The 26128-nt window shown below is 38.0% G+C and overlaps 1 protein-coding gene across 10 annotated transcripts in view; it reads right to left on the bottom strand.

Moving 5' to 3' along the window:
• The window catches only part of CCDC85A (coiled-coil domain containing 85A), a 261517-nt gene that overhangs the window by 12534 nt on the left and 222855 nt on the right, over nucleotides 1–26128 (bottom strand). For 2 of the 10 annotated variants that reach the window (XM_058684039.1, XM_058684038.1), the window contains exon 4: nucleotides 175–309. The exons of 6 other annotated variants lie outside the window; for them this stretch is intronic. In XM_058684039.1, the coding sequence (XP_058540022.1) occupies nucleotides 175–309 (135 nt within the window). Of the gene's footprint in view, nucleotides 1–174; nucleotides 310–4921; nucleotides 6289–26128 lie in introns of those variants that run through there. 2 more of the 10 variants (XM_058684043.1, XR_009248619.1) reach the window with 2 other exon arrangements.

Here is a 26128-nt window from a genome sequence, read left to right on the forward strand (position 1 = left end):
CATTTAGGAAATGAAAGGCTCTACTCCCAGCTTCCCTTCCCAGACTCAGACACACACAACAACTTTCTTTTGTGTGTACAGACTTGTTCTCTCCCCCCAGTGTAACTTTGTCTCTAGCAACAGAAGCCATCTGTATGCACAAGCAAATGCCGCAGCTGGCTCATCTTCACTCACCGGGAGAGTGGGCAGGCATCGTCCTATTCCTCGGCACCCTTGCCACCACTGCAAGACCCGCCGGGCTCTGGGCCCCCAGCCTTTCTCCATATTTGAGCTGTTTCTAGTTGGAGGTTGCCTTCTATTCTGGGTGGCCTTATATTTGGAACAATATAGTACAATCACTCAGAAAAATACTGTTTCCCAGGTCTCAAGAAAGCAGATAGAACAAGAAGCTTAATGAAATGAACCACAATGACCACAATGGCAAGCTGTAACATGCACCTCAAACTAGGGAAAAAAATGAAAATAAAAATAAATTGTCTATTAGAACTAATTCTTAAGCTATCAAAAAGAAGTAGATGATATTGCCAAAATTATAAAAAAAACCTAAGTGATTTAGACAACTTTGTTTATTGGTTTTACTTGTGAGAAATACAGAATTAACTGTAAGGCTTCCATGTATTTTAAATTGTGTAACCTCAGAACTTAACAGAAATTATTGGAAACGTAATTGGGAGCACTATGCTCTTTTGTTAAGACATACAAGGTAGGTCGATATATTCGATAATACTTAGAAAAACTGACAGCGTGTCAAATTCTCAGCAAAATTTCTGCACATTGAAGAGTATGTAATGAATTAAGAGGTCATCATTGCATTAAAATAACTATTTTACAAGGGACATATACATCATTATCAAAATTTCTATTAAACAGTTAATCTCTAAATTTCTACACTGGTTAGAACTAGAGATAGCAGATAAATAAATTTTTCCCCTAATTTCAGTTTTTTCTGTGACTAAACAGCATAATTCTATTCAAATCAGCAGAAGCAAAATGAACTTACTTGAACATAATTTCCTCTCCCTAACAACTTTCACTAAGACCTTTATCTAAGTGTGTCATGTCCTAAGGATTAAGACAATTTTTTTTTTTAACTATAGAGAGGCACCTAGGTGACTATTAGTTGAGTCACCAACTCTTGGTTTCAGCTCAGGTCATGATCTCACAATTTCATGGGTTCAAACCCTGCTTTGGGCTCTGTGCTGGCAGCATGAAGCCCACATGCGATTCTCTCCCTCTCCCTCTCTCTCTGTCCCTCCCCCACTCACACTGTCTCTGTCTCTCTCAAAATAAATAAAATAAAATATTTAAGATATATAAAATTCAGGGGTGCCTGGGTGTCTCCGTCGGTTAAGCGTTCGACTCTTGATTTCGGCTCAGGTCATGATCTTGCAGTTCATGAGTTTGAGCCCCGCAATGGGCTCTTCATTGACAGTGTGAAACCCTCTTGGGACTCTCTCTCCCTCTCTCTCTGCCTCTCCCCTGCTCGCTTGCTCTCTCTCAAAAATAAATAATAAACTTAAAATGTAAAATAAAATATAGAAAATTCACAATAGTCCCAAAATTCTAGTGTCTGAATGTTTAAATTTAGGAGGCTGAAGAATGTTTTTCAGTCATAATTTTTCAGTTCTCACTGATCTCTTCTCCAAGTGTGTACTGTGTTGTGAACAGCACTGGTCTGTCACTCTTCTTTAACATTTGGGAGCTGAGCAATAAAGAAAATGTGCCATGGTCTTAAGTAAAGTGAAAAAGAGGAGTGGTACTTACAAATCTCTCTTCTGAGTTACCAGTTACCTGTTAAACAAGTCAGCTACACATATTCCTCATATATAACAGAGAAAATTATACATTTGGACTATGACAATCACTTCATTGTAGCAACACAGATTTGAACGTGGCTCTTTCAGTAATCATTTCATGTGTCAGTGTCTAATTTCTTTCCATCACCAAAAGAATTCTATCCAATTATTTATAATATGGTTTATGGCTTAAAATCCACCTCTCACCCCAATGTGTAGAGTTCTAATTCTGAGATGGTCATCAAATTACCATAGATTTTTTTTTAATGTTTATTTATTTTTGAGACACAGAGAGAGAGAGACAGAGCATGAACAGGGGAGGGTCAGAGAGAGAGGGAGACACAGAATCCGAAGCAGGCTCCAGGCTCCGAGCAGTCAGCAAAGAGCCCAACATGGGGCTCGAACTCACGGACTGTGAGATCATGACCTGAGCTGAAGTCGGAAGCTCAACCGACTAAGCCACCCAGGCGCCCCCTAAAAAGTACCATAGATTTTTTACGAACAAGTCCTATCTCCGTTGGTTCCCTTCATGACTTATGCATCTCTCAGATCTTATGTTTTCGGATTCAGTGACTGAGTAAGACATAGCCAGAGTCCCACTTTCATTCTTCCTTAATGTGTAGTGAGATCGAACCTCTATGCCTCTCCATTGTAACTAAGCTTATTATCATAACCATGAAATCTAAGGTAACATCTCTAACCATGTAGAAGCATGCTGGAAAGAGTAGCCGTTTCACTATAATATTTCCCTACTTTTGGAGAGTAGATACAACATGAAATAATAGCTGTGCCTTTTAGCATCTTGCAAATGGCTCCTTTAAAACAAATTAAATATAGACTGCATAGTATTATTAATCTCATAGAGGGAGCAATATACATGGACCAGATTTTTGTGGAAGTATAACCTAGTTGATGGTATAACCATTTTTAAGGGAAAGATACTCTTGGAATCAGGATTATTGACTTTCTACTCCTGTTGGGAGCTTTTTAAAAAAATTTCCAGGTCATGAAAAAATGTGTTCTGGACTGGCCATCATGCTAGCCTTCAAATAAACTGAATGGTATTTATGTACTAATGAAGGCTTGGCTCTTTGCTAGCTCTACAATTGTCAGTTGTGCTATTTTCTGAAGACTGCTTCATAAAACATAGTAAGTAAGCCTTCAGTACCTCCGTAGACAGAGTTGTTTCTGGCAACTTCAGAGATTCAAGTGGGGGAACCCAGATCTGGCTATCAACCAGGACAATTCCAAACCTTAAAAAAGTCACTTTCTATTTTCTGACAAGTTCGCTTTTGCTTAATTTTGTTTGCTGTGGTTTCCCAAAATTCCGAATTCATAAACAATGCTTGAATGACCTTACTATTTCAGTAGAAGTCTGTGTACTCAGCAGCCACTTTATACAGGTACGTGGGGTAACCCATAAATTAATTTAGGTATCATGATGAACCACTCTAAATGGTATGGCAAAGTAATGCTCTGCATCAAGACTGTGTGGGAGGTAGATTACAGATCACTATGTGGTAAGTACTCATTATAGAAGTCATGAATTCTAATGCTGTAAGCAAACTCCTAGATCAAGAAACAAAAATATCCCTCACTATCACTGAAGAAGATAAAATATATTGGTACTGTTATGCCTTTTATCACATGATATGGAAGACATTTTTCCAAGAAAATTTAGATTTGGGATATTTTCTAGTATTGTCCTTACAATAACAGACTTCTTCAGAATTAAGGGGAAAAAAGCCACTCAAATTTTTTAAAAGATCATCTAAACAATAAGAAAATGTATAACTTAGGGCTTTGTTGAGTAAAATTATTATAATTAATAATATGAATTTTAAGAGAACCAGCAAGATGAAGCAATTGTGATTAAGTGGTCTTCTTGCTATTTTATGGTTATATTTTATATATTGTTATTTTAATTAACATTCTGGAAGTTTCTATTCTTTGGCTTTACAAAAGAACATATTAAAGTCTTTAACACACAAAACGTAATGTTTTTATATTTTATCATACAAAATGCAGGCTTGCCACTTAGATATAAATCAGATGCAATGCATTTGTAACAAACTTTGGAGCCCAACCCTCCTATCTATTATAGGAAGCCAACTATGGAAAGCTAAACATTGATCGGCTAAAATGGTTTCCTGTTAGTTAAAGATGTTCAATTTTTAATAAGTTCTGAAGTTAGGTCAAACTATCACATAGTGCATCATGCCTCATCAGAATGCATACCTAGTTTGGGAGGAAGGATGAGTTTTCTCTCCTTATTATGAGGCAAGGGTGGCTGCTTTGCTTAATCTCATCAGGAAAATAATTTGTTCAGTTTGACCAGTCTTTATTCTGAAATACTACAACATTTCACTAGCACACAAACAGAAGCTTACGAGAAACTGTAGAGGTTACCTTGACAAACTTTTTCTAAAACATTCCTGTGAATCAGTTTCAAAATACTAAGAGACCCTCAGCTTTGCTCTAATACATGATATTCAGTTGACTGTATTCAAAGAAAAGCATATTTTTAAATTTTAAATTAACTAAATAAGGGATCTATTCAATACTGATTTAAAATGTTATATAATTGCCTGGCTTTTTAGATATTCATTTATTCACTTAACTAATTTACTAAGCACCTACCAAAGGTAATAGCCCATGCTATGCCACGTAGGTATCTAATCCAGTAACTTTTTGTTTAAAGAGTTGCACAGTAAATTCAAATAATTGACTCTAGGGTCACACTGCCTGGGCTCAGAGTCTTGATTGGACATTTGGCAGTTGCATGACCTCTCTGAGCCTCAGTTTCCTCATCTGTAAAGTGTGGGTAATAATGGACAGTGGTCCCTCCCTCTATGAGGCTACTTATATGAAAAGAGCTCTTAAAACAGTATCTGGCCCACATTAAATGTTCTGCAAGTATTTGCCGTCATTATCATGAATGTGTTTGCTAATCAACACATTTTATAACTTATTTGTCAATCGACTTTCACATATTTATTATTGAAAGCAGTAATTCTCAACCTGGGGCAAGTTGGCCTTCCAGCGGAGACATTTGGCAAAAATGCAGACATTTTTAGTTGTTTAAACTGGGTGATTTCTTTTTTAATGTTTATTTATTTTTGAGAGAGAGAGAGAGAGAGACAGAGAGGGAGAGAGAGTGTGTGAGCAGAAGGGCAGAGAGAGATGGGGACACAGGACAGAAGCAGAAACAGGTTCCAGGCTCTGAGCTGTCAGCACAGAGCCTGATGTGGGGCTCGAATTCATGAACCACAAGATCAAAACCTGAGTGCAAGTTGGCCGCTTAACCGACTAAGCCACCCAGGCTCCCTAAAACTGGGTGATTTCTATGGGTATTTATGGGTAGAGGCCAAGGATGCTGCTGAATGCCTAATGATGCACAAGACCCTCCCCACAACAAAGAATTATCCAGCCCCAAATGTCAATAGTGCTGAAACTGAGAGACTGATTTAGAGAAGAACTGTGTTGGAAAACTATAAAGCAAAATTTCTGGTGACAGCTCCATAGCAGACTTTGCATATGAGGACAAGTCGCCCATGTGATCTGGATGGAGCTTGTGATGATTTTAAAGGAAATTCACTAAGCTTCACCCCTCAAGTGGTCTAAGTATAAAGACATCCATATCTCCACCCCAAGTAGGAAATCACTCTTTTTAACAAAAGGATAAGAATTAAAAATACCCCAAACATCCTACTGTTAACAACGCTAGCAGAAACAAAATACAAATGGGTAGCACAGGGCAGTGGTCCAAAGAACAAAGAGCTCCCTGAGTGGAGAGGAGAGCATGCTGCAAGCACCTTAAAAATCAAGACACCAATCCCACAGAGAGTAAAATTGGCAGAAGGTGCTTTGTGGAAATTATGAAAGAAGATAAAGCTTCCTTAGCAATACAACAGGGAAAGATTCTGCAATCAATTTTAAGCAGTCACACCAGGAAAGAATACAATTGCCAGAAAATAGAAATGAAAGCCCTCACACGTGAAGCATCCCAGTGCAGAAAGAAAGCATTGTGTGGCGTGCAGAGGGAAATTAGAAATCCAGACATGAACGGCGACCATTTTTTCCTTCACACGCGGCTAAGGGTTGTACTCTGTTTACGTGTTTGTCTCCTCAGTAGGTAGAAGACTCCTTGAGGGTGTGTCTGAGTCCTAACAGTACTTGGTTACTAAGCTCCTACTACCTACTAGGACTTTCCTAAATGCTGTAATTTACAAGATTATTAATACTAGCTAAGATGAGCTCCTACTACATGTTAATACCTATCAAGACACTAACTGTTGGCCTGGTGCTATTCTCAATAATTTATGTTCCATAATTTTGTTGTTGTTGTTGTTGTTGTTGTTGTGGTTTATTTGTTTGATTGGGATCCTGGAGATCTCCTTCTGTTCTGTGTACCCACTGATTAGCTCCTGGGCTGCAAGGAGATTCTGGCGAGGATCAGGTTGTCTGGAATGGCCCATGGTCTTGGCGGGAGCTGTGAATATAAATAACTGATACAGATGAACTGGGGTCTGCCAGCTGAACATCAGCTCTGTGTTCATTTGACTTTCTCCATTCAAGGTACGTAACTGTGGCCACAACAGTTACATAAAATCTGCATCTAGAATAATACCCAAGGATTTTGAAACTTGGGATTTTATCAAAGTCTCCTAGAGAATTTGTTGAGAATTACTGACAATTCACTTTGGAATACTATAGGAGTCATGCTACAAATGAAACACAGTAGGGCTCCAGATAAACACAGTTATTAAGAGAATAGTTTATTTCCTCTTCTAACTTTCTTCTTTGAGTTTGGGTTTCCGTAATACTTTTCTGGATATGTCTTTCTTGTCCTATCCCAGTGTGATCCAGGATGTCACTCCCTTGATTCTGGTTCATATTCATTCATATTCATATCCTCTCTCCATCTCTAATACTGGAATAGGTATTGAAAAGTTGCTTAATTCTTGGCCCCACTAATGAACAAGTAATGACCATGTGAACTTTACTTTCACTGTTTAACAGATGACTATAAGTATTACTCTGACCACTCCCCTTCAGATGAGCTGACAAGACTCTTGTTCATAGCTCAATGTTAAGCCCTATCACATTTTACAGTACTATTTCATATATCTTGCAGCTCCTTAAGGTCACTGTACTTTGTAATCATGATGATTAGCATCCTATCTGCACACAGTAGTTGCTCAATAAACTTTGTGTTATAGGATGGTCAAAATCTATGTGTGAGACTGTGTGGCTTTTCCTTTGTCCTTACAAAAATAAGTGTATAAATGCTTTACTTGTGTGCCCATACACTTGGTAATCAGAAGATACTCAACTACTTGTCAAGTAACTAAAGCACACTTGTAGAGTGCTAGCATGGCCTGAAAAAAGTGAAAGGCCATTTTTGTGATGGTCCGTATTTTGGCAAGTCAACACAAGTTAAACTCCACCTAAATTCCCATTATTTTCTTCCCCTCATTACCCAGTTACTCATATTTGAGCAAAATAAATTTATCCTGAAAGTATTAAATTACTTCTATTTCTAAAGCCACAGTAAAGCTCAAATATGTTAAAACAGTAACTGGACAGATCACTAGAGACACTTAGTAGACCAAAAGTAGAAAAAGACTTTATTACCAGGGCATCCAAAGTATATGCTGATTCTCACCAAAATGATTATGTAATGAGAAACATCAAGTGGTGAAAACAAAATATCATCAAAAGAGATGCTATCCTTAACTTCATTAAGTGTAGGCCAATCTGTAAGTATCCAAGTGTTCCCAGCTAGGGAAACCCAGAAGGTAATATGTATTCACTCATTCTTCATTTCTATGCCAAATAATGGCTAAGATTGAGGTCTGTGGAGTCACAGAATATGTGACAAAGAACTTTAAGGCAAAGAATCTGAAATTTTAGACATCCCCATGTTCAGGGAAACAGAAGTGGTTCAGAAGGATGTGAGGGACAGAGTGGCAAGAACTGAGGCTGACATGAAAGGCAGGAGGTTCATGGAGAAACTTTTATACCATAGGAAAGATTTACAGTTTATTCCACACAGAGGCATGAGCTGTGACAAGACCTGATTTGTGTTTTATAGATCTCTCTAGTAATGATGTGGAGAATGATCTGGATGGGACAAGACTAGCTGGGATGAAGTCCAATTAGGACATTGAAAGAGAAGTTCAAGTGAAAACTGAGCAATGACTACTCATTGCTCATTAGCCAATAGCAGAAGGAATGAAAAGGATAATATTGACAGACTAAAGGGCAGGACCCTAGGAGCCTTAGTGTTGATTTGAATGTACGCAGTAAGACTGAAAGAGGAATCAGGGATGGCTCTCAGCTTTCTGGCTGGGCACCAGCTAAATGGTCATGCCGTTAACCAGGCTAGAAAATGCCTGCAGAAGTAATGGATCTAACTCCATCAGATTTGAAAATCAAGATCAAAGAGGTAATTAACAATGTAAAGCCCAAAAACATCTTTCTCACAGATACTCCCACAATGTTTTTCTTCTGACATGTGAGGGTTTGTAAAATATTTAATTGTAAAGAATTTTAACTTCATGTCAGGATGAGAATATCCCATCAAGTGATATCATGTTCTTGGGAGAATAACAAAGTAATTTTTAAATACCTGTGACTCCAGGTGAAAGTTGCAGATATATAAATATAGTCCCTCCCCCCCAAATAAGTGAATGAAAGTAATTACAGAAGTTAACAGGATACTTTTTTTTACAAGAATCAGAGAGGGCAAACCCCAGAAAAAAGGGATCTTGAAAGGGCTAAGACAGCCAACACCCTGTATCTCTGTACTCTGTAGCCAGAATGACGGCAGACAAAGAATAACAATGAAGGCCTGGTTTAAAAAAAAATTACCTGTTAAACAGTAGGTAGGAAATGTGAACAATTACATTTACGTACATTCGGTTTCTAAGTAATGAGCTTATGCGCTTAATTTTTCTCTTTTTGTTAACCATACAATCCCCAGTGAGAAACACGCAAATTTCTAGGAAAAATAAGAATGATACATTTAAATGGCTTTTCAATCAGGCTGACATTAATTAAATAGTGAAAATTGGCAGTATGTCTGTTGAGAAAAACATATCTGAATACTTCCAGGCATGTAAGAATGGGGGTCGAGGAGGCCTGAGTGGGACTGAGAGGGCACGGAGCTGAATTGCAGAGGCTAAATATATATATAAATATATAAATATAAATATACGCAGAGGCTAAAAAGGAACGCTATTTGACACTGCATTTGGCTTGCAGAGCAGAGCCAATTAATGATTGCGTTAAATACCTCAGCACTACCCCCTCAGAGCCCAGTAAAGACATGAGCAGAGCTAGGGCCCCAGGGACTAAACAACTATCTATTTAAGATAAATTCTTGTTGAGTTGACTAAGAAATATTACTCTGTGGGGTGATGCTTGCTGCCCTGCCTTTGGCAAAAGGAAGGACCTTTTTCTTCAAGGAGTCTTCCAGTATGCAAAGCTCACACACAAAGTGGGAAAGTCAAGATGAGAGAGAGGAGGACTGAGAGGCAGAGTCAGCTTCCTCCAAGGGCAGCTACCTCTCTCGAATCCATATTAATACTACAATAAGTGAGGCTGCCTGTTGGCCTGTGGTTCTGCGCATGCCATTTGTTGGAGGCTCTCTTGTGGAGTATTCACAATGATTTCATGCTTCAAGTCTTACAAAAACAAGACTGGCCGCAATGAATACAGGCAGTGTAGCCTCTGCCTACGTGGTGGTAATAAAATCTCTAGCAGGGAGCAGTGAAATCTCCCATTAGAGAGAACACCATCAGAGCACAAAAGGAAGCATCTAGAAAGCATGAGCCCTTTTTCAGACACAGTGCTTACTAGGAAGAAAGATAACGAGGGACTTAAAAATTAGATTCATCTGTGCTCTACCTCATAACAGATAATTTATGGTGAAAACCAAGAGTTTTGGATTCGAATTATAAATGCTCATTTAAGTAGATAATATTCCAAAAGGTAGGTTGAGGAACCAACCATCATAGAGTTCAAGTATAAAACAACTTTGCAGAATTAGTACACAAGTTGGTTCACAAATCATCTCTAATTCTGGGAGATTAAAAATAGTTGAATGAGCCTCTCCTTCCCGTCTGCATTGTACTCTCTCCTTCCCTATCTTTAAACTTCAGAGTGTCCCAGGGCACAGCCCACAAACCTCTTTTTTCTCAGCACTCATTCAACAGGAAGTTCTAATTCAGTCCTCTAGCCACATATTCTTACAAATTTGTATCTCCAGCCCTGACCTCTCCCCTGACTTTCAGATGGATACATCTAACTCTGCAGGTGACACCCCCTCATGGATGTCCATCTCAAATGTAACCTATCCAACACAGAACCTGTTCCCCCAGTCTTCTGCACCTCCATAAACACCACTACCGATCATACAGTCACTTAGATCAAAATCCAAGGAGTCATTCTTAATTCTTCATGGGGCTCCCACCCTGTACTACCACTAGGCTGCCAGTCACTGTACAGCCTGTGTAAACACTTCCTCCTGGGGTTCTCAGGGTCCAAACTATGAAGCCATATGCAGCCTCTTTCTCTTATATTCCAGATCCAATCTATCGTCAAGCACTCTCAACTCCACCTCAAAATATTCTGTCAATGCAACACTGCCTCACCATCTCCACCCTACCACTTAGTTCAAGCTGCCACTAGCCTCTTACACTACCAACCTAGCTCACTAATGAGTATCCCTATGTCCTCTTCCCCTGCCTCTACCTTCTTCAGTCTGGTCTTTACTCAATATTCACAGTGACCTTCTGATAATGTAACTAGATGTATCACACCCTTGCTCTATTCCTCCAATGGCTCTCTGTGAACTCAGACCCAAACCCAAACACTTGACTTTGGTCAACAAAGCCCACAGCATCTGTTACGTGCCCGTCTCTGACCTCACCTCCTGTTATTCTCGGTCTCATTCTGTTCTAACCACACTAGCTTTCTTGCTCCTGTTTACTCATGCATGCCTAGCTCACTCCCACCACAGGCCCTTGCTGTTCTTACTTCCTGCGATGCTCTCCCATACTCCTATTGGTCCCTCCAGATGTTATGTCCTCAAAGACTCTTCTTCTAACTCCATGTAAAACACCCTCTTTCACTCCAGTTGCTCACCAATGTTGTGCCCTGCTTTTGTTTCCTTCACAGTGATTATTACTTCTACATATTACATATTTATCATTTTTAAATAATATCTCACTAAAATGTAAGCTGTATGAGTTTCTTATTCAGGGCTGTATCCCCATTGTCTAAAACAGTATCTGTATACAAGAGGTGCTCAAAAAATATCTGAGGGGTAACTATTGAAAGAATGGCCAATATGAGCAACCGGCCTTTCATGGCCTACAGAAATCCCATTCCATATTTGTTGGGGGTCGTTTTGGTTATACTGAGAAAAGCAAGGGAAGCCCACTAATCACCTATCATTGAATGAATAACCCTGTATTAATCTGACAATAACTGTCAACTTTTCTCATTCCAAATAGCAAGTTCACTGCTTTTGTCTAACCTCTATGAGATCCTGGGGATACAAGATAGCATAAATAGCTGATATTGAAAATGGTTTCCCCTCATCCATGCATACAAACTCTGACCACAGCTAATGCCACAAACCAAGTCTGCCTGGTTAAAAATTTTTATTTTTCCTGAAGTCTCTAGCCCCCAAATTCTGACAGCATCACCCAAGTAAATGACCTGGCTGAACCTTAAAATGCATAGCTAAAATCTCGGGGGGAGTTGTGAAAAGTGACCTCATGAAGCTTTAGAAAAGGCAAATTTTAAAAAGAAATTTTTAATAGTTAGAATTTTTACCAGAGTATCATCCTGGAAAACAATCAGGTTAACCAATAATAATAATAAGTTTTACTAAGCTACCCAGAGAAGTCTTAAAAAAAAAAAAAAGTCAAAAGTCTTTTGCTAGCTCAAGAAATGACCCAGAGACTAATAAGCTCCATAAGCTACCCACTGCCTGACCCTCAGCAAGTCACTTGTCCTCAGTGGAGAGTCCTATCAATTAGCTTCATGTGGTGGCAGTAAAGGGTGACTAATAAACTTGATTGCAAGGCACTTGGAAAACATTAAGTGCTATAGAGAAGCTTCATAATTGCCAGATTGCCATCAGTTACCATGAAAGCAATGAGAACGCATCCGGCTTTTTTTAAGCTGCTTTCCACCTCTTGGCTCTTCTGATGTCAACGAATCCTAGTGACAAAGACAAAAGGATCAACGAGGATTCTTCTCACCTTCCTGTAGGTCTCCTTCTGATCCACAGGAGACATGATGGAGATGCAAACTCGCCTTTGCACTCCTTTGTTCCTTCCAAAGAACCTTGCAGATCCCCATGAAGAGAGTCTGCATGAATGGCCAGTTGAAGGCCTTTCCTGTTTGTCCTTTTCAAGCATAACACAGACCATCATTAAAAACCAAGTATTTGACAAAGATCATGGAAGAAGAAAATATTAAAATACAGAATTCACTTTATTCTTACTAGCAATCTCCCAATTTCTCATTCTATTATGCGATGTCCTCACTTAAAGAAAAAGGGAGATTAATTGGTTTCTGACCTCCTTTGAAGCCAGAAATGGTTTTCCTCATTCAAGATAGACAGGGATTTAGAATTTCACTTGTCTGCAAAGGGCTATATAGCAATTCGTGTTCTTTCCAAGCCACCAGCCATGGGGTATCTATTTTAAAAACAAGCCTGCTTCATATTATCTTTCCAGCAATCTAAGACACGCAAGGACACAAAAGTAATATAATCAATCACTCACCAAAGCACAGCTTCAATCATCAGACATATGTGTTTCAGAGTACAGACTTCCTCTCCATTAGTATCACAAGTGTCCTTCCTATAGGGGAGGGCTTGCCTTTTCAAGTCAAATGCAAGCATCTTGATCTCCAACAAATTTTCCTTCCAAAACTAAGTGGTTTGTTGGAAAGAACATCTTTGTCTCTTCTCAACTGCTCCTCTGGTTTACTCACAGCACTTTTCAAACCCCAGATATTGATAACTTAGGGCAGGTTTGGGGCTGATAGGACAAAGGAACTTGAAACAATGAAAATATAATACTTAGAGGAAAAATTCTTTGTATTTAATAAATTCTTTATGTACAAGTGATAACTTCCATAACAAACAATAGGATAGACTAATTTAAAAAACTTTTAAGAAGGGCAGCTCCATAGGTTGAGCTTCTGCTTTCGGCTCAAATCATGATCCACTGTTTGTGGGTTTGAGGTCCGCGTTGGGCTCTGTGCTGACAGCTCAGAGCCTGGAGCCTGTTTCGGGTTCTGTGTGTCCCTCTCTCTCTGCCCCTCCCCTGTACATGCTCGCACTCGCTCTCTCAAAAATAAACATTAAAAAAATTTTAAATATTAAGAGATGACCCAAGCAATTAACAAGTGATTTCAGGGTAGTCCAGGGGTCAGCAAATTACTGCCCTTTAAATCCAGGCTCTTTTACCTGTTTTATCAGTGGTTTATTAGAACACAGCCACACCATTTAGTTACTCTGTTTTCAGCTATTCTAGTGGTACAGTGGCAGACATGAGTAGTTGCAAAACACCATATGGCTCACAACTTAGAAAATATTTACCAACTGGCCCTTAATTTAAAAAGCACCAAGCCCTAGTATAGAGGATAAGAAAGTCATTACAGATTGGAATAGTCCGGGAACTTTTTGGAAAAAGAGGCAAGTGGCTTACAGAGAAACTATAATTGAACCAGAAGTGATAAGTGTTAAGTAGGCAAATGTTCTTTCCTGACTAATCAGTTATCTGAGGACTAGAAATGTCCTTAAGATTAATAAAAGAACGAGATTTTCCCATGCTGAGAAAACCATTATCAGAGCAATGAAATCTCTCAGTGAATAGTAAAACAGATGAACTCAAAACTCAACTGTGTTTCTTGGCTAAAGCCCAATTCAGACCCCAATGATACCACACCAAAGGTACACTTTGGATGGTGATGGTGAAGTTAGTGGTGGTGATTGGTGGTGTTATCATCACTATCTTGCTTCAAAAGAAACATTTGCCATGCGACGAGTTTCAGCAAAACGGGAAGAACGTTAGGCTAGCAGTAATGGAAAATCTGGGCACAAACCTTGCTTCTGCCCACAAGTGAACATTCCCCTCCCTGCAAAACAGAGGTCATCATAGGGGCCAGGGTCAGGACGGGAATCAGCATCAAGATGGACTCAGTGTTAGTCCGATACACAGGACCTCGGGTGACGCCCGGGATGTGGTTACAGTGCTTGTGACAGCAACAAGACTCGAGAGTAGAATGGGTGACTCAGCCATCCTCATCTGTCTGCACCGTGAAGCGGACTCAACTGGAAGGGTCACAGATTCTTGTAAATCATGCATTTTGCTGTGGCCCAGGCTGTATTTCTCACAGGAAGAAAGGTCCATTTTAGGCTGCAGCCCCATCATTTCAGAGCTTATAAAAATAAAAGAATAGGGCACTATCCCTTTCATGACCTACAATGTCTCTCCTTGGGCCCTGAAGATTTAAGATTCTGGACACTTAAGACCAATAGGATTGAGGCCTTCAAACAGAATGAACACAAAAGATATATCTAAAAAGCATAATTTAATAAGGTGATAAAGTATTAAAAATCAATGTGATAGCAACACTGGACATTTTCTAGGCTTAAAGAGCAAAGTTCTATTGATTAGTAAGCCACTATAACATCATTTACAGCCCTGAGAGACCACCCAGAGTTGAGAGCTGTCTTAGGACACTCTCATGACTGATTCTGAAGAACTTTGTCGATATCAAGATCATGAGCAGGGTGCTTGTTTTAAGTGAAAAACTCTGGAGAGGTAACTGCCTTTACTTGCCATCACATCCATCTTGATCTCGTTCTCAAATGTTAAAGGCTCAGTATAACTGGTTTCGCTCACCAAGAGAATCCTCTTCAGCAAAATGAATGCCCATGATGCCACATGAGCCACCCTCTTCACAAGTGAGCATTTCGAGGGTCCAGTCTTTTTTTTTTTTTTTTTTTTTTTTTTTTTTTTAATTTTTTTTTTTTTTTCAACGTTTTTAATTTATTTTTGGGACAGAGAGAGACAGAGCATGAACGGGGGAGGGGCAGAGACAGAGGGAGACACAGAAGCGGAAACAGGCTCCAGGCTCTGAGCCATCAGCCCAGAGCCTGACGCGGGGCTCGAACTCACGGACCGCGAGATCGTGACCTGGCTGAAGTCGGACGCTTAACCGACTGCGCCACCCAGGCGCCCCAAGGGTCCAGTCTTAAATCGACCTCTATAAAGTTCTTTTCAACTGGCAAAGAACCTGAGCTGCCGTGACCAACTATTGTACCATTTGCTGAACTCATCAACAAAGTGCGTGAATTTTGCTGGCTTAAGGGCTCATGCATTAATAGCAGTGGGACAGGAACAGGGAATGGAAAGTGAATGGGGCTGGTTCCAAACAAAGTAACAAATTTCCAAATGTAAAGTTGCTGAAGCCTCCTCCATCTAAAACTCTTTGTCAAACAGATGTCAGCCAAATTCAAATTGTCGCTTCTGTTAACTTTTGGCACTCAATACATGCTTGCCACCCAAAAGGATAAACACCTAACATTCCCACACAATTTATTTGCAATTAAGTTTACTGTAGTTGTCATTTATTTCTGAGTGTGTATTTTATGTCTTTCTTGTATGAGACTCCTATAGTTATAGATATAAAATTTTCTAGCCTATGAAAATATTTCAATAAATTATCTTTTTGACATTAAGATACACCTGCCTTGGGTGTCAAAAAACAGCTGAAATATCTTGGCTATTAAAAAACCTCCTTTCTTGGAGCCAGCTTTTATGTAAGTCCAGGATGGCTCCCAGCTGGTCCTAGGTTTATTAGTTATTTGTTATCTGTCAAACATGAGAACTTATGTCTTGCATGTTGTTCTGTTGCAAATGAGAGGCATTTTAGGTCAAAAAAAAAAAAAAGATGGTACCAAATTTGTTTATTTGTCACACTATATTTGAGTCAGATTTGTATTTCTCTTTGATTCTTATGTTTCTATATGCAATCTTTTTTCCTAATAAACTGCTAAGAGTAGCAGCTAGATTCATAAAACTAGCAAAATAATAATTAGTCCAAGAGTTTTAAGCAAGGTGATTAGCGATCTCCTTTTGTGTTTAATTTTTTTTAAATATTAATTCAAAAGTTGCTTCTATTCCACTAACCTACATTATGAAAGTTAGAAAAATCTTAAAGAGGGTAAAAATTCTGAAAGAGGGCTTAGTTATTTGTGTCTTGACTAAGTGCTCGTGAAATCACAAATATCTAAGTTGAGTCCATTTTTGTGAGGTTACTGATAAACTTGAGTACAAGAAAGTCTCCCAAAGGAAAGAATTAGACCAGAGAGAGACCCTTGAGTAAAGAGTAATGAAGTACTTTGAGAAGGGAGGAACGCTTTTTGAATAGATTGGTCCTTCATTAATAGTAACTCTTCTTCCCCACCTTCATTTCTGGCTTTAACGCTAAAACCTGTGGGGGTGGGGGAGTACTTTTCTCTTAGGCTTTGGGTCTGGAACAAGGTAGAACCGAGGCAGGAGTGGGGGGATTTTCTCAGCCCAGACATGTTGGGAGCCAGGGGAATGGCCAGGACATCACTATACCAGTAAGTCAACAGTCAAAGTCAGGAACAGACTTAGGGGGACAGGTGAAAACCCATATACTTGAAGGTAAGCTGAGAGACTTGGATTCCATCTGTCTGACCCCAATCTGCGCTGGTGTGGCCTGAGGAAACACAATCTTCTGTTACTTCTCTTCAGTAATGCAGGATCTACAAATGTGGGTGGTTGTTTTCAAAACACTCCACTGCTTACTGACTTAGAAACCACGTTATAGAAGTTTACTATACAGAATGAATCCAATAATCAGATATCCTTTGAAAAAGTATTTTTTTCTTTCTCTAGACATTGTTCCTTCCACGTATCGCAAGTCTAGCTGACTGCGATTCATATGCAAGTCCTCTTGTTTTTCTCCTTGGCCTATTGTACCGCAAAAATAGTAACGTGTGATATATCAGGTCTCTGTCCTGTCTTTTTCACAATTTTGACTTATCTCAGAATTGAATTCCTGACAAGTGGGTTACATTTAAAAATAAAGAATACAGATTGTTTCTGCATAAATTGCAGGTAAATAAAACTTAACTTTTTAACATTTCTTCTATTGGTATTCCTTCATCATAATTAAAAAAATTCTCTCTGAAATGTCAGGTCTCTGTTTATTCTATGAAATCCTTGAAAATATTTTTAAATGTGATTTTGAAAAATGTTTACATTAGTGGATGTGCTCAGGAAAGAATATCCTAAGTTCAGGTGATCTCTCACTATCACTTGTACCAACTTTTTATTATTTTATTATTATTATTTTAATGTTTATTTTTGAGAGAGAAAGCGAGCATGAGCAGAGGAGGGACAGAGAGAGGGAGACACAAAATCCGAAGCAGGCTCCAGGCTCTGAGCTATCAGCACAGGGCCTGACATGGGGCTCAAACCCACAAACGATAAGATCATGACCTGAGCTGAAGTAAGATGCTTAACCAACTGAGCCACCCAGGCACCTCTTTTTTGTACCAACTTTTAAAAGGTAAGTCTGCAAGTAATAATACGGAATACGTAAACAACACCTAATATGAATATTCATACTTTTGGGCTCTCTTTGAAATGTTGTGTTCACACAGTCACACACTGGATTTATTTATTTATTTCTAATTTTCTGTTTTTAATCTTTATTTATTTTTGAGAGAGAGAGAGACAGACAGAGTGCGAGCACGGGAGGAACAGAGAGACAGGGAGACACAGAATCTGAAGCAGGCTCCAGGCTCTGAGCTGTCAGCACAGAGCCCGACAAGGGGCTCGAACCCACGAACCATGAGATCATGACCTGAGCCGAAGTCAGACGCCTAACTGACTGAGCCACCCAGGTTCCCCATTCACACACTGGATTTAAAGTACAGCTCCACAATGCTTGCAAGAGAGCACAGAGAGCATGGCAGAGGAAGGGTGCTATGCCCTCTGGAAATGACTGATAGTCCATCCATACCTCCTATTAGTTTCTCTTTACAACTGGCAGAACCAACTCAACCTTCGCTGTATTATTTCTCCATCTGTGCTTGACTGAAGACCCCTTCATTCTAGGACTGGGACACAATCTTTTTCTTTTTCTCCCCCTAGAGCTCAGAATGATCAGGGCTGGAAGGAACCACACTTACCAATGAAGAAACACATGCCTTTGTACCTGACCAGAGAGAAATCTATAAGCATTTAAATACTCATCTTGTTTATTTTTAAATAAATATACTGTTTGGGAAAACTAGTGCCTTTATGTTCATTATGCAGGGCTTATATAAAGAATAAAAATGAACACAAAGGGACACTAACGTATCTTATCTCTCAAACTACACCTAAGCTCACACAACTCAGACTGGTATGTGAGCTCCTCTATATGCATATTAATGTGATAGGAGCCTCGAAGACAGATACCCTTGACTATTACTTAAATAGCTATCTGATGAAATTCTATTAACTTTAGAACCCAATGAGGTAGAATAACCCACAGTGACATGAATATGCACCTATAAATAAAAGACCCAGTGTTGTAAAAAGTTGTAGTTTTAGGGAATTTTTTAAATCAAAATAAAAAGGACATGCCTATTTTGTGTATATATTACACATATATGCAAACTTCCTCTGGATAAAAAGTCGTGGATTTGCAGAGCTGAGCAGAACCTTCCATATCACCAATGGTAACACTGTGTTACTCAAAGCATATTAAGTTCACAAAGGTTAAGACCTAACATCTTGGTCCAATGCTAATTATGCTGAGTCCTCACTCTTCTAATTCCTATTCTCTGTTCTTGCATATTCATGGGGACTCCTTTAATTACTTGGTAACTAACAGAGTCCAAAGTCACAGCTGACTATATCTCAGCTTTCTAAAATTAACTCAGTTATGTTTTGCTTATTTTTTACACTATCCTAGCTTAAATATAATTTAGGAAAGTTTCAAATAACTTTGAAATTTATTTACTTAAACTGTCCTATTTTATCAAAGAACAATTATTTGCCTATACTAGACTTATTATCTATATTCTAGTTAGGCAATATAGATATTTCCTGTATTACATTTCTATTTGTCTACTATACATTTACAAGATAATATTAGGAGGCACCAAGTTTAATTTTTAAGGTATTATAAGCACATTGATCCCTTTGCTCAGGCTGCAGCAAAAACAAACAAATTAGAAGTAGAGACTTTTAAATGAAAAATGCCTGAATCCACCTGTAGGAAAGGTCTGCACCAAAAAGAAGGATGGGGCAGATGGATCCCTGTTAGAGAGGTAGTGACCTCCAATAGGAAATGGAGATCAAAGTGAGGTTTCTCAAATGGGAATCTTCACTTCTTTACAAGCTTCAATTAGACTCAAGTTTTCACAGTTTAATGTATTATATTATATATATATATTATATATATATAACATATATATAATATATATGTAATATATTATATATATAATATATATATAATATATTATATATATATAATATATATAACATATATATGTTCACAGTTTAATGTATTATATATATATAATATATATAACATATATATATAATATATATAATATATATAATATATATTATATATATATATAATATATATATCTCCACATTTCATTCCCATATCAAATACTACACAATTTTTTCTATCTTCTTTTTATTTTTTGAGAGAGAAAGAAAGTGCCAGCTAGGAAGGGGCAGAGAGAGAGAGAGAGAGAGAGAGAGGGAGAGAGAGAGAGAGAAGTCCAAGCTGGCTCTGCACTGTCAGGGCAAAGCCCGACGTGGGGCTATATCTCATGATAGAGCTCTATCAGATCATCACCTGAGCCAAGATCAAGAGTCAAGTGCTTAACAGACTGAGCCACCCAGGTGCCCCTCTTTTCTATCACTTTCTAGGAGACTGTTTCCTTACCATATTAGGAAGGAAAAGACTGTTCCATCTTTTTTAATTTTTCACTTTATTTTGGATTAAAAAAAAAGAATAGAAAGCCATTTCTCCAAGGCAACATTAATTTCTCTTATAGTTCCATCTCAAGTTTTCCCCAAATATTCCTCCATATTGCTTCTCATTCAAATATCTATGATTCTAGTTGATATTACTACACAGCAAACATTTTTGCTCTGAGAGTCTTATTTTCTTTTGTGACAAATTCTGCCAAGGACAGGTAACCAAAATGCTGTTTTTATGGCTATTCCAAATTTAAAAAAAAAATTTCATATGCCCTAGTGGTACATTATCATGCCAGTATAGATAGAAAAAGGCAGTACTGTTAAATAAGAATGGATATCATAGTCCCTAATAATTGAGTGTCTTTTAAATTCAATGATTCTCTTAATAAGTTTAGTAAGTGGCATAGCTGTATTTTGTTGCATTTCTATTTCATCTATTTTCTCTCATTAGCATGAAAACTTCTCATCATATATCCAAGATTATCAAACAAGATCCCTCAAGCATTGGGGGGGGGGGGTCACAAAAGAATGCTATAAACCCCCTCCCATGATTCAGATGTTTTTCCTGTGAATTTCACTCTCTTCAATATTTTCACTAACAGATTTTAGCTTTTCCCTAATCCAGGCTCTATTGATTCAGGTTCTCCAATGTGACTTTTCCCCTATAAATGTATTTTCCATATCTATTTGTCTCTTTTTTTCCAATACACCCACACCACTTGGGTAGCTCCTGTCTGTCCTCTGAAAACTCCATTGAACTATACATAAAAGCCTTTTTTCCCCTTTCTTTACTTCTATAAATCATGGTGATTTAGAGAAAATGGCAATCCACAAGCATTCTTCCTCTGGTGGAGTCCATTTTTTCCAAGTAGGACTCCAGCAGCAACCAAGCCTTAATGGATTTAACTAATTTCTTCTATCAGTAGCATCCAGAGTCACCTCTGGTTGTGTAACAACGTACAGTTGTATCTATGAAAAAAAATTTTTTTTGCACAAATTACTCCTCAGGAGTGTCAGAATGGTAATTTCCATGCAAGTAGCAATGGAAGAACAGGAGCACCACTTGCTTTAAGCACCTGTAAAGCACTATTCTGTCAAAGCCTGTTTTTTGTGCAGTCATGGCTATTTTTTTTTTTTTTTTGTCAGAACAACTCCAAACCCTAGAAGAGCCAGATATTTATGGCTCTAGAAGACAAAAATGACTTGAAAAACAGAGTTAGAAAATGTGAAAAAGAGAGAGAGCAACAAAATAAATATCTCCATGGCAAGAAAAAGGAAAAGGTTATGAGGGAAATCTCTGTGTCAGGAAAAATCCTCATTTCTGTCCAGGACACTGGTCCTCTGCATTGGCACACAGGTGAGGGAACTTTTCGGGGATGTGATGCTGGACCTGGATCGTGTTGCCATGGAAGTGACAAGCTCAATTTCTTTAGAGCCCTCCTCAGCACTTCTGGCAATGGTGACAGATTCTTTTCCTTTGTTCAGAAATTGCTCTGCAAACGGCCCTGCCTCCTTCCCAATGCATTGCATTGTGAAGCCACACTGTAACCAAATTACAGGAGAAGATTTTTCATTTCCAGTCCTAAAATTAGACTCTTCTGTGTGTGCTAGCACAACAGAAATAGAAACACTTGCTGAAAGGAGCCCACACAGTGGTGATCCGAGTTGCCACGCCTTTCAAAACAGTTGCTGAACACACAGCACACGGACAGTCATCGGACATTAGACACGTCAGGGCGCCTTTACTGATTCTACAAAATCTGTCAAAAGTTAGTCTCAAGAGGTGGGCAATTTGTTTTACTGAGGAACTCTGGGGCACAAAGGATGCAGAGTGCTTTCCAGGTAGACGTTGGTGCCGAAGCCTTTGATGAAAAAGAACAGATTTCCCAGTAGGATTTTTCACAAATGTACTTAATTGACTTTAGAATCACAGCAAACTGCTGGTTTCTTGTCCCTTCTTGATGCAAAATCCATGCTACATCCACAAAATAGGTGAGAAGAGTTTAAAAAATAATAAATAATAATTTTTACCTGATGGTTATATCTGAATATGGACTGATTTCTTCAAAGGACAGTTTTATTTATAATAAAATCATCAGAGGGGCGCCTGGGTGGCTCAGTCAGTTAAGTGTCCGATTTGGCTCAGGTCATGATCTCATTGTTCATGAGTTCAAGCCCCGCATCAGGCTCTGTGCTGATGGCTCAGAGCCTGGAGCCTGCTTCGGATTCTGTGTCTCCTTCTCTCTCTGCCCTTCCCCTGCTCATGCTCTGTCTCTCTCTGTCTCTCAAAAATAAATAAACATTGAAAAAAAAAATAAAAATAAATCATCAGATAGGTGTTCTCTACCATTCACTTGAAGATATTTTCTGGCTGAGTAGACCTCATTGCAGATATAGCACATAAATATATTAGCTGGGTCTGGATTAAAAATCCTTATGACCATCAAGGACAATGGAATGAGAGATCCAAGCAAGATTTTTGAATTTGAGCTAAAATAATAAATTTCGTGGGTACCTTCAAAACCACTACTAGAATTCTTTGTTCCCCTACCCACCTAGCTCCAATTCACTCTGAACAGAAAGGCCCTCTCTGATCACACTCTGTTACGTATGAATCTCTCACACAGGTATGGGTGGGTATGTCTGTACAAAACTACGATTCTGAAGTATTTTGGAAACGTGTCAGGGAGGAGAAGACTCTCTAAAACACCTTTTTTTTTTCCATTTATGATGGATACCATCCATGACTTTAAGAAGAATAGAGTATTTACCTTAAGTCAGGAATAAAGTGTCTAATAAATCTTAGATGGCTAAGCAAATCCAACATTAATTTTAAAGTGTTTAAAAGAAGAATTTGACGATAAGACAAAAACAGATTTAGCAGCTTAATTACACTGGATGCCATTCATTGCATTAAATGATTAAAGGAGGTGCTACGTATATGCTAGAAAAAACACTGAATTGGCCTACATCTTAGCTTGAATCCATCCTTTTAATAGCTGTCTGATCAAGTACTCCTAACATTCTGTGACTCTTGTATGCTTTACTTAAAAAATGGGGTTGTCCAATATGATATATTAGGTTCTATCCAGCTTTGAAAATCTAGGATTTTTTTTATCCACACAAAGTTTGTGTTTATGTATAAATGTCCATATGCAAAATAGGTATGTTCCTTTTAAATTTGATATAAAAGTCCTTACAACTACTTTATACTACATGGGGTATTTTACGTGTAAATATCTATCTATGTCATGTGGGTGACTCTACCTCATTAGATTTAAAAGTTATTAATAAAAGTTCACAGACAGCAGTTACTCTTATTTAATACACAATCTTCATATGGGTTTATATCATATTAAATATGTTCCCAGTGGAGATCACAGACCAGTCTAAGCAGTAGCATTCTGTGTATTATGAGAGGTTAGTTGCAACCCTATAGTTTTTATATGTAACCAGTAAAAAAATGTTCACATTAGTTTATTTGTTCAAGGAAGAATATCCCAAATTCAGGTGATCTTTAATGATCATTTATACCAACTTTCAAAAAAAAACATTTTTAAGATTCACACATGTTGTCACATATGGCAAGATTTCCTTCTTTTTTTAATGGAATGATATTCCATTATATGTATATACTACATTTTCTTTATCCATCTCTGGATGGACATTTAGGTTGCTTCTATACCTTGGCTTCTGTGAACAGTACTGCAATGAACATAAGAGTGCTAATATGTCTTTGAGATCCCGATTTCAATTCTCTTGGGTAAATATCCAGAAGGGGGACTGCTGGATCATATGGTAATCATCACTTGGTAATATGCCAAGTGAAATAAGACAGTCATGAAAGGAACAAATACCACATGATTCCACTTACATGAGTTATTTAAAATACTCAAACTCATAAAAGCAAAGAATAGAATGGCAGTGGCGAGAGGTGGAGGGGAAGGGGCGATGGGGTGTTACTAATCACTGTGTAAAAAATATCATCAGATATGGAGGATGAATTAAGTTCTAGAGATCTAGTGTATATCATCATGCCTATAAATAATTGTTATACATTTAAAAGCTATTAAGAGGGTAGATTTCACATTGTCTTCCTACCAAAATAAAGACTTAAAGACATTTTCTTTTCAAGTAATACCTAGCAAATAATACTGCATTTTCTGAAAATAGTAAGACTGTTATTACTTTACGATTCCTTTGAAATATTGTGTTCACTAACTAGATTTTGCTCAGTGATTCTCATGAGATATTGTAGAAACCATGCAGAGCAAAGAGCTACATGCTCACATGGTGTCCGTACTAATATTCCAACCACACCTTCTGTGGTTCCTCTTCACCACTGGATAGAACTGATTCTATCTTCACTGCATTTTTCTATTTTCTCTGGAATAAAAAAAAACCTTCAGTCTGGGACTTGGTAACTTGGCTTGGATACAAAACTGGGCCCAAGCTTTATTTATACTTAGGCCTATGAGAAGCTAGGAGGAACTGTGTCATTTATAAATTAAGAAATTGAAGGCTTTGCATCTAACCAGAGAGAAATCCATAAGCACTTATTACACTCATCCTGTTGACTTTTAAATACGTATTGGTAGGGTGAAGTTGTGACTCTCAGCTAATTACATACAATTTTATATAAAGAATAAAATAAGCATCAAGGAGATTTCTTTCTCCAGGAAAATGCTGTACATAGTTAGTCTAAACACTCAACTATCAGCAAAGAATCTGGTCACAGCCACAAAAGGTATCCGATACACTTGGAATTCCAATTGCCAGCTATGTTCCTACTCCTGTTTATCTAAAGTCAAGAGGATATATTTTTTATGAGCTTGATAGTAAAAAAAGAATACCGTCTAATAAAGGCACAGGGAGCAAGTTCTTACAATGGAAAAATCAAGTGTTCAGACTCAGATCAAGTGCTGAGACTAATTTATGCAGGGATGTCAGCTTGTCACATTGAATTGACCTTGCAAAGCAGCTAACATCATGCAGTCAGAAACAGTTTCTGCAGTGAAATCACGTAATTGTTTGTAATAGTACCAATAACATCCAAGAATAAGTTGTATATGCCTTTGTGTTATCCCATCCAAATCTTAGCCTGCCACGAGTATAGGATTCTCACTGCTCTGAGATTCTTTCGCTGTTTTCCGTCCTCACATCTCCTCCATTGTCTGCTCATTTCAGTTGTATTTATACAAGTACTTGCAACTGGTGGTCCTATCATATCTATCTTAGCTACAAATGAAGGCAACACTCTCAGATACACAAGTTTAACAGAAATCTTGTTTTTGAACTGCATTCTTTGCATATTTCAAACAATGGATTTTCTTTCCATTAAAGTACAATGGACATGTAAAGAGCCATTTAATTATAAAGCATTGTCTTTCCATTTTAACATCTCTGAAATCAGCAAGAATCTGACATGGTATAATTGACAACATCTTTTTTCTTTCTTAGTGCCACATATGATAATGGTGCATCCCACATCAATGACATCTTAACATCATCTTTCCTAGCCATTTCTTATGGAGAATAAAGAAAAAACCTTTTTTTCATAGAAAATAGCAATACATTTAAAAACACATGTTTGGACACTGAAAAGTTGCTGAATTTCTTCTACTTCTGAACTATGCAAGTACTATGTATTTAAATATGTATATACCTGATATAATAAGTACAGCTGAAGACTCTTCTGATTTCTCTTCAAGACCTCTAATAGTTTCACAGATTTTTAAAAATCAATCTTGCAATCATTTTCATATTTGTTGTGCCTCTTCTTAAATAAGACAGCACACATGCTAGCATTTCAATGTTTGACATGAGCCTCAGTTCTCACTCAGAGAGAAACTAAGACACAGATCTTTTTCTTTTCCCCCTCTTTTCATTTACATTCCCAGTTGCCTCAGAGATGGTATAACCATATAGAACACTCACAATAAATGAATTATATTTTTAAGTTTCTTGGAACAGAAAGAAGTTAGATGTTTTCAGTCAAAGGCCCTGGTGTCATACTGTGAATCCAATATAAAAGAACAAATGGCAAAGGAAATTTTAAAAATGGAAAGTAGAGAAGAGCAAAGAGAAAACTACCAGCAGTATCTTATTTTATGATGCAAACAATCCCTTCTGTCAACACGAGTATTGACATATGTCTCAATTGACATACGAGATGGGAGAGAAGTAGATTCATTTCATTTAATCTCATAATTTGTAGCCAGATGGCTGGCCAGTGGAAGAAAGAGAAAGGCATTCTTACATGCAGTACCT

This window comes from Neofelis nebulosa, chromosome 9 (assembly GCF_028018385.1).
Source record: "Neofelis nebulosa isolate mNeoNeb1 chromosome 9, mNeoNeb1.pri, whole genome shotgun sequence".
Lineage (NCBI taxonomy): Eukaryota > Metazoa > Chordata > Mammalia > Carnivora > Felidae > Neofelis > Neofelis nebulosa.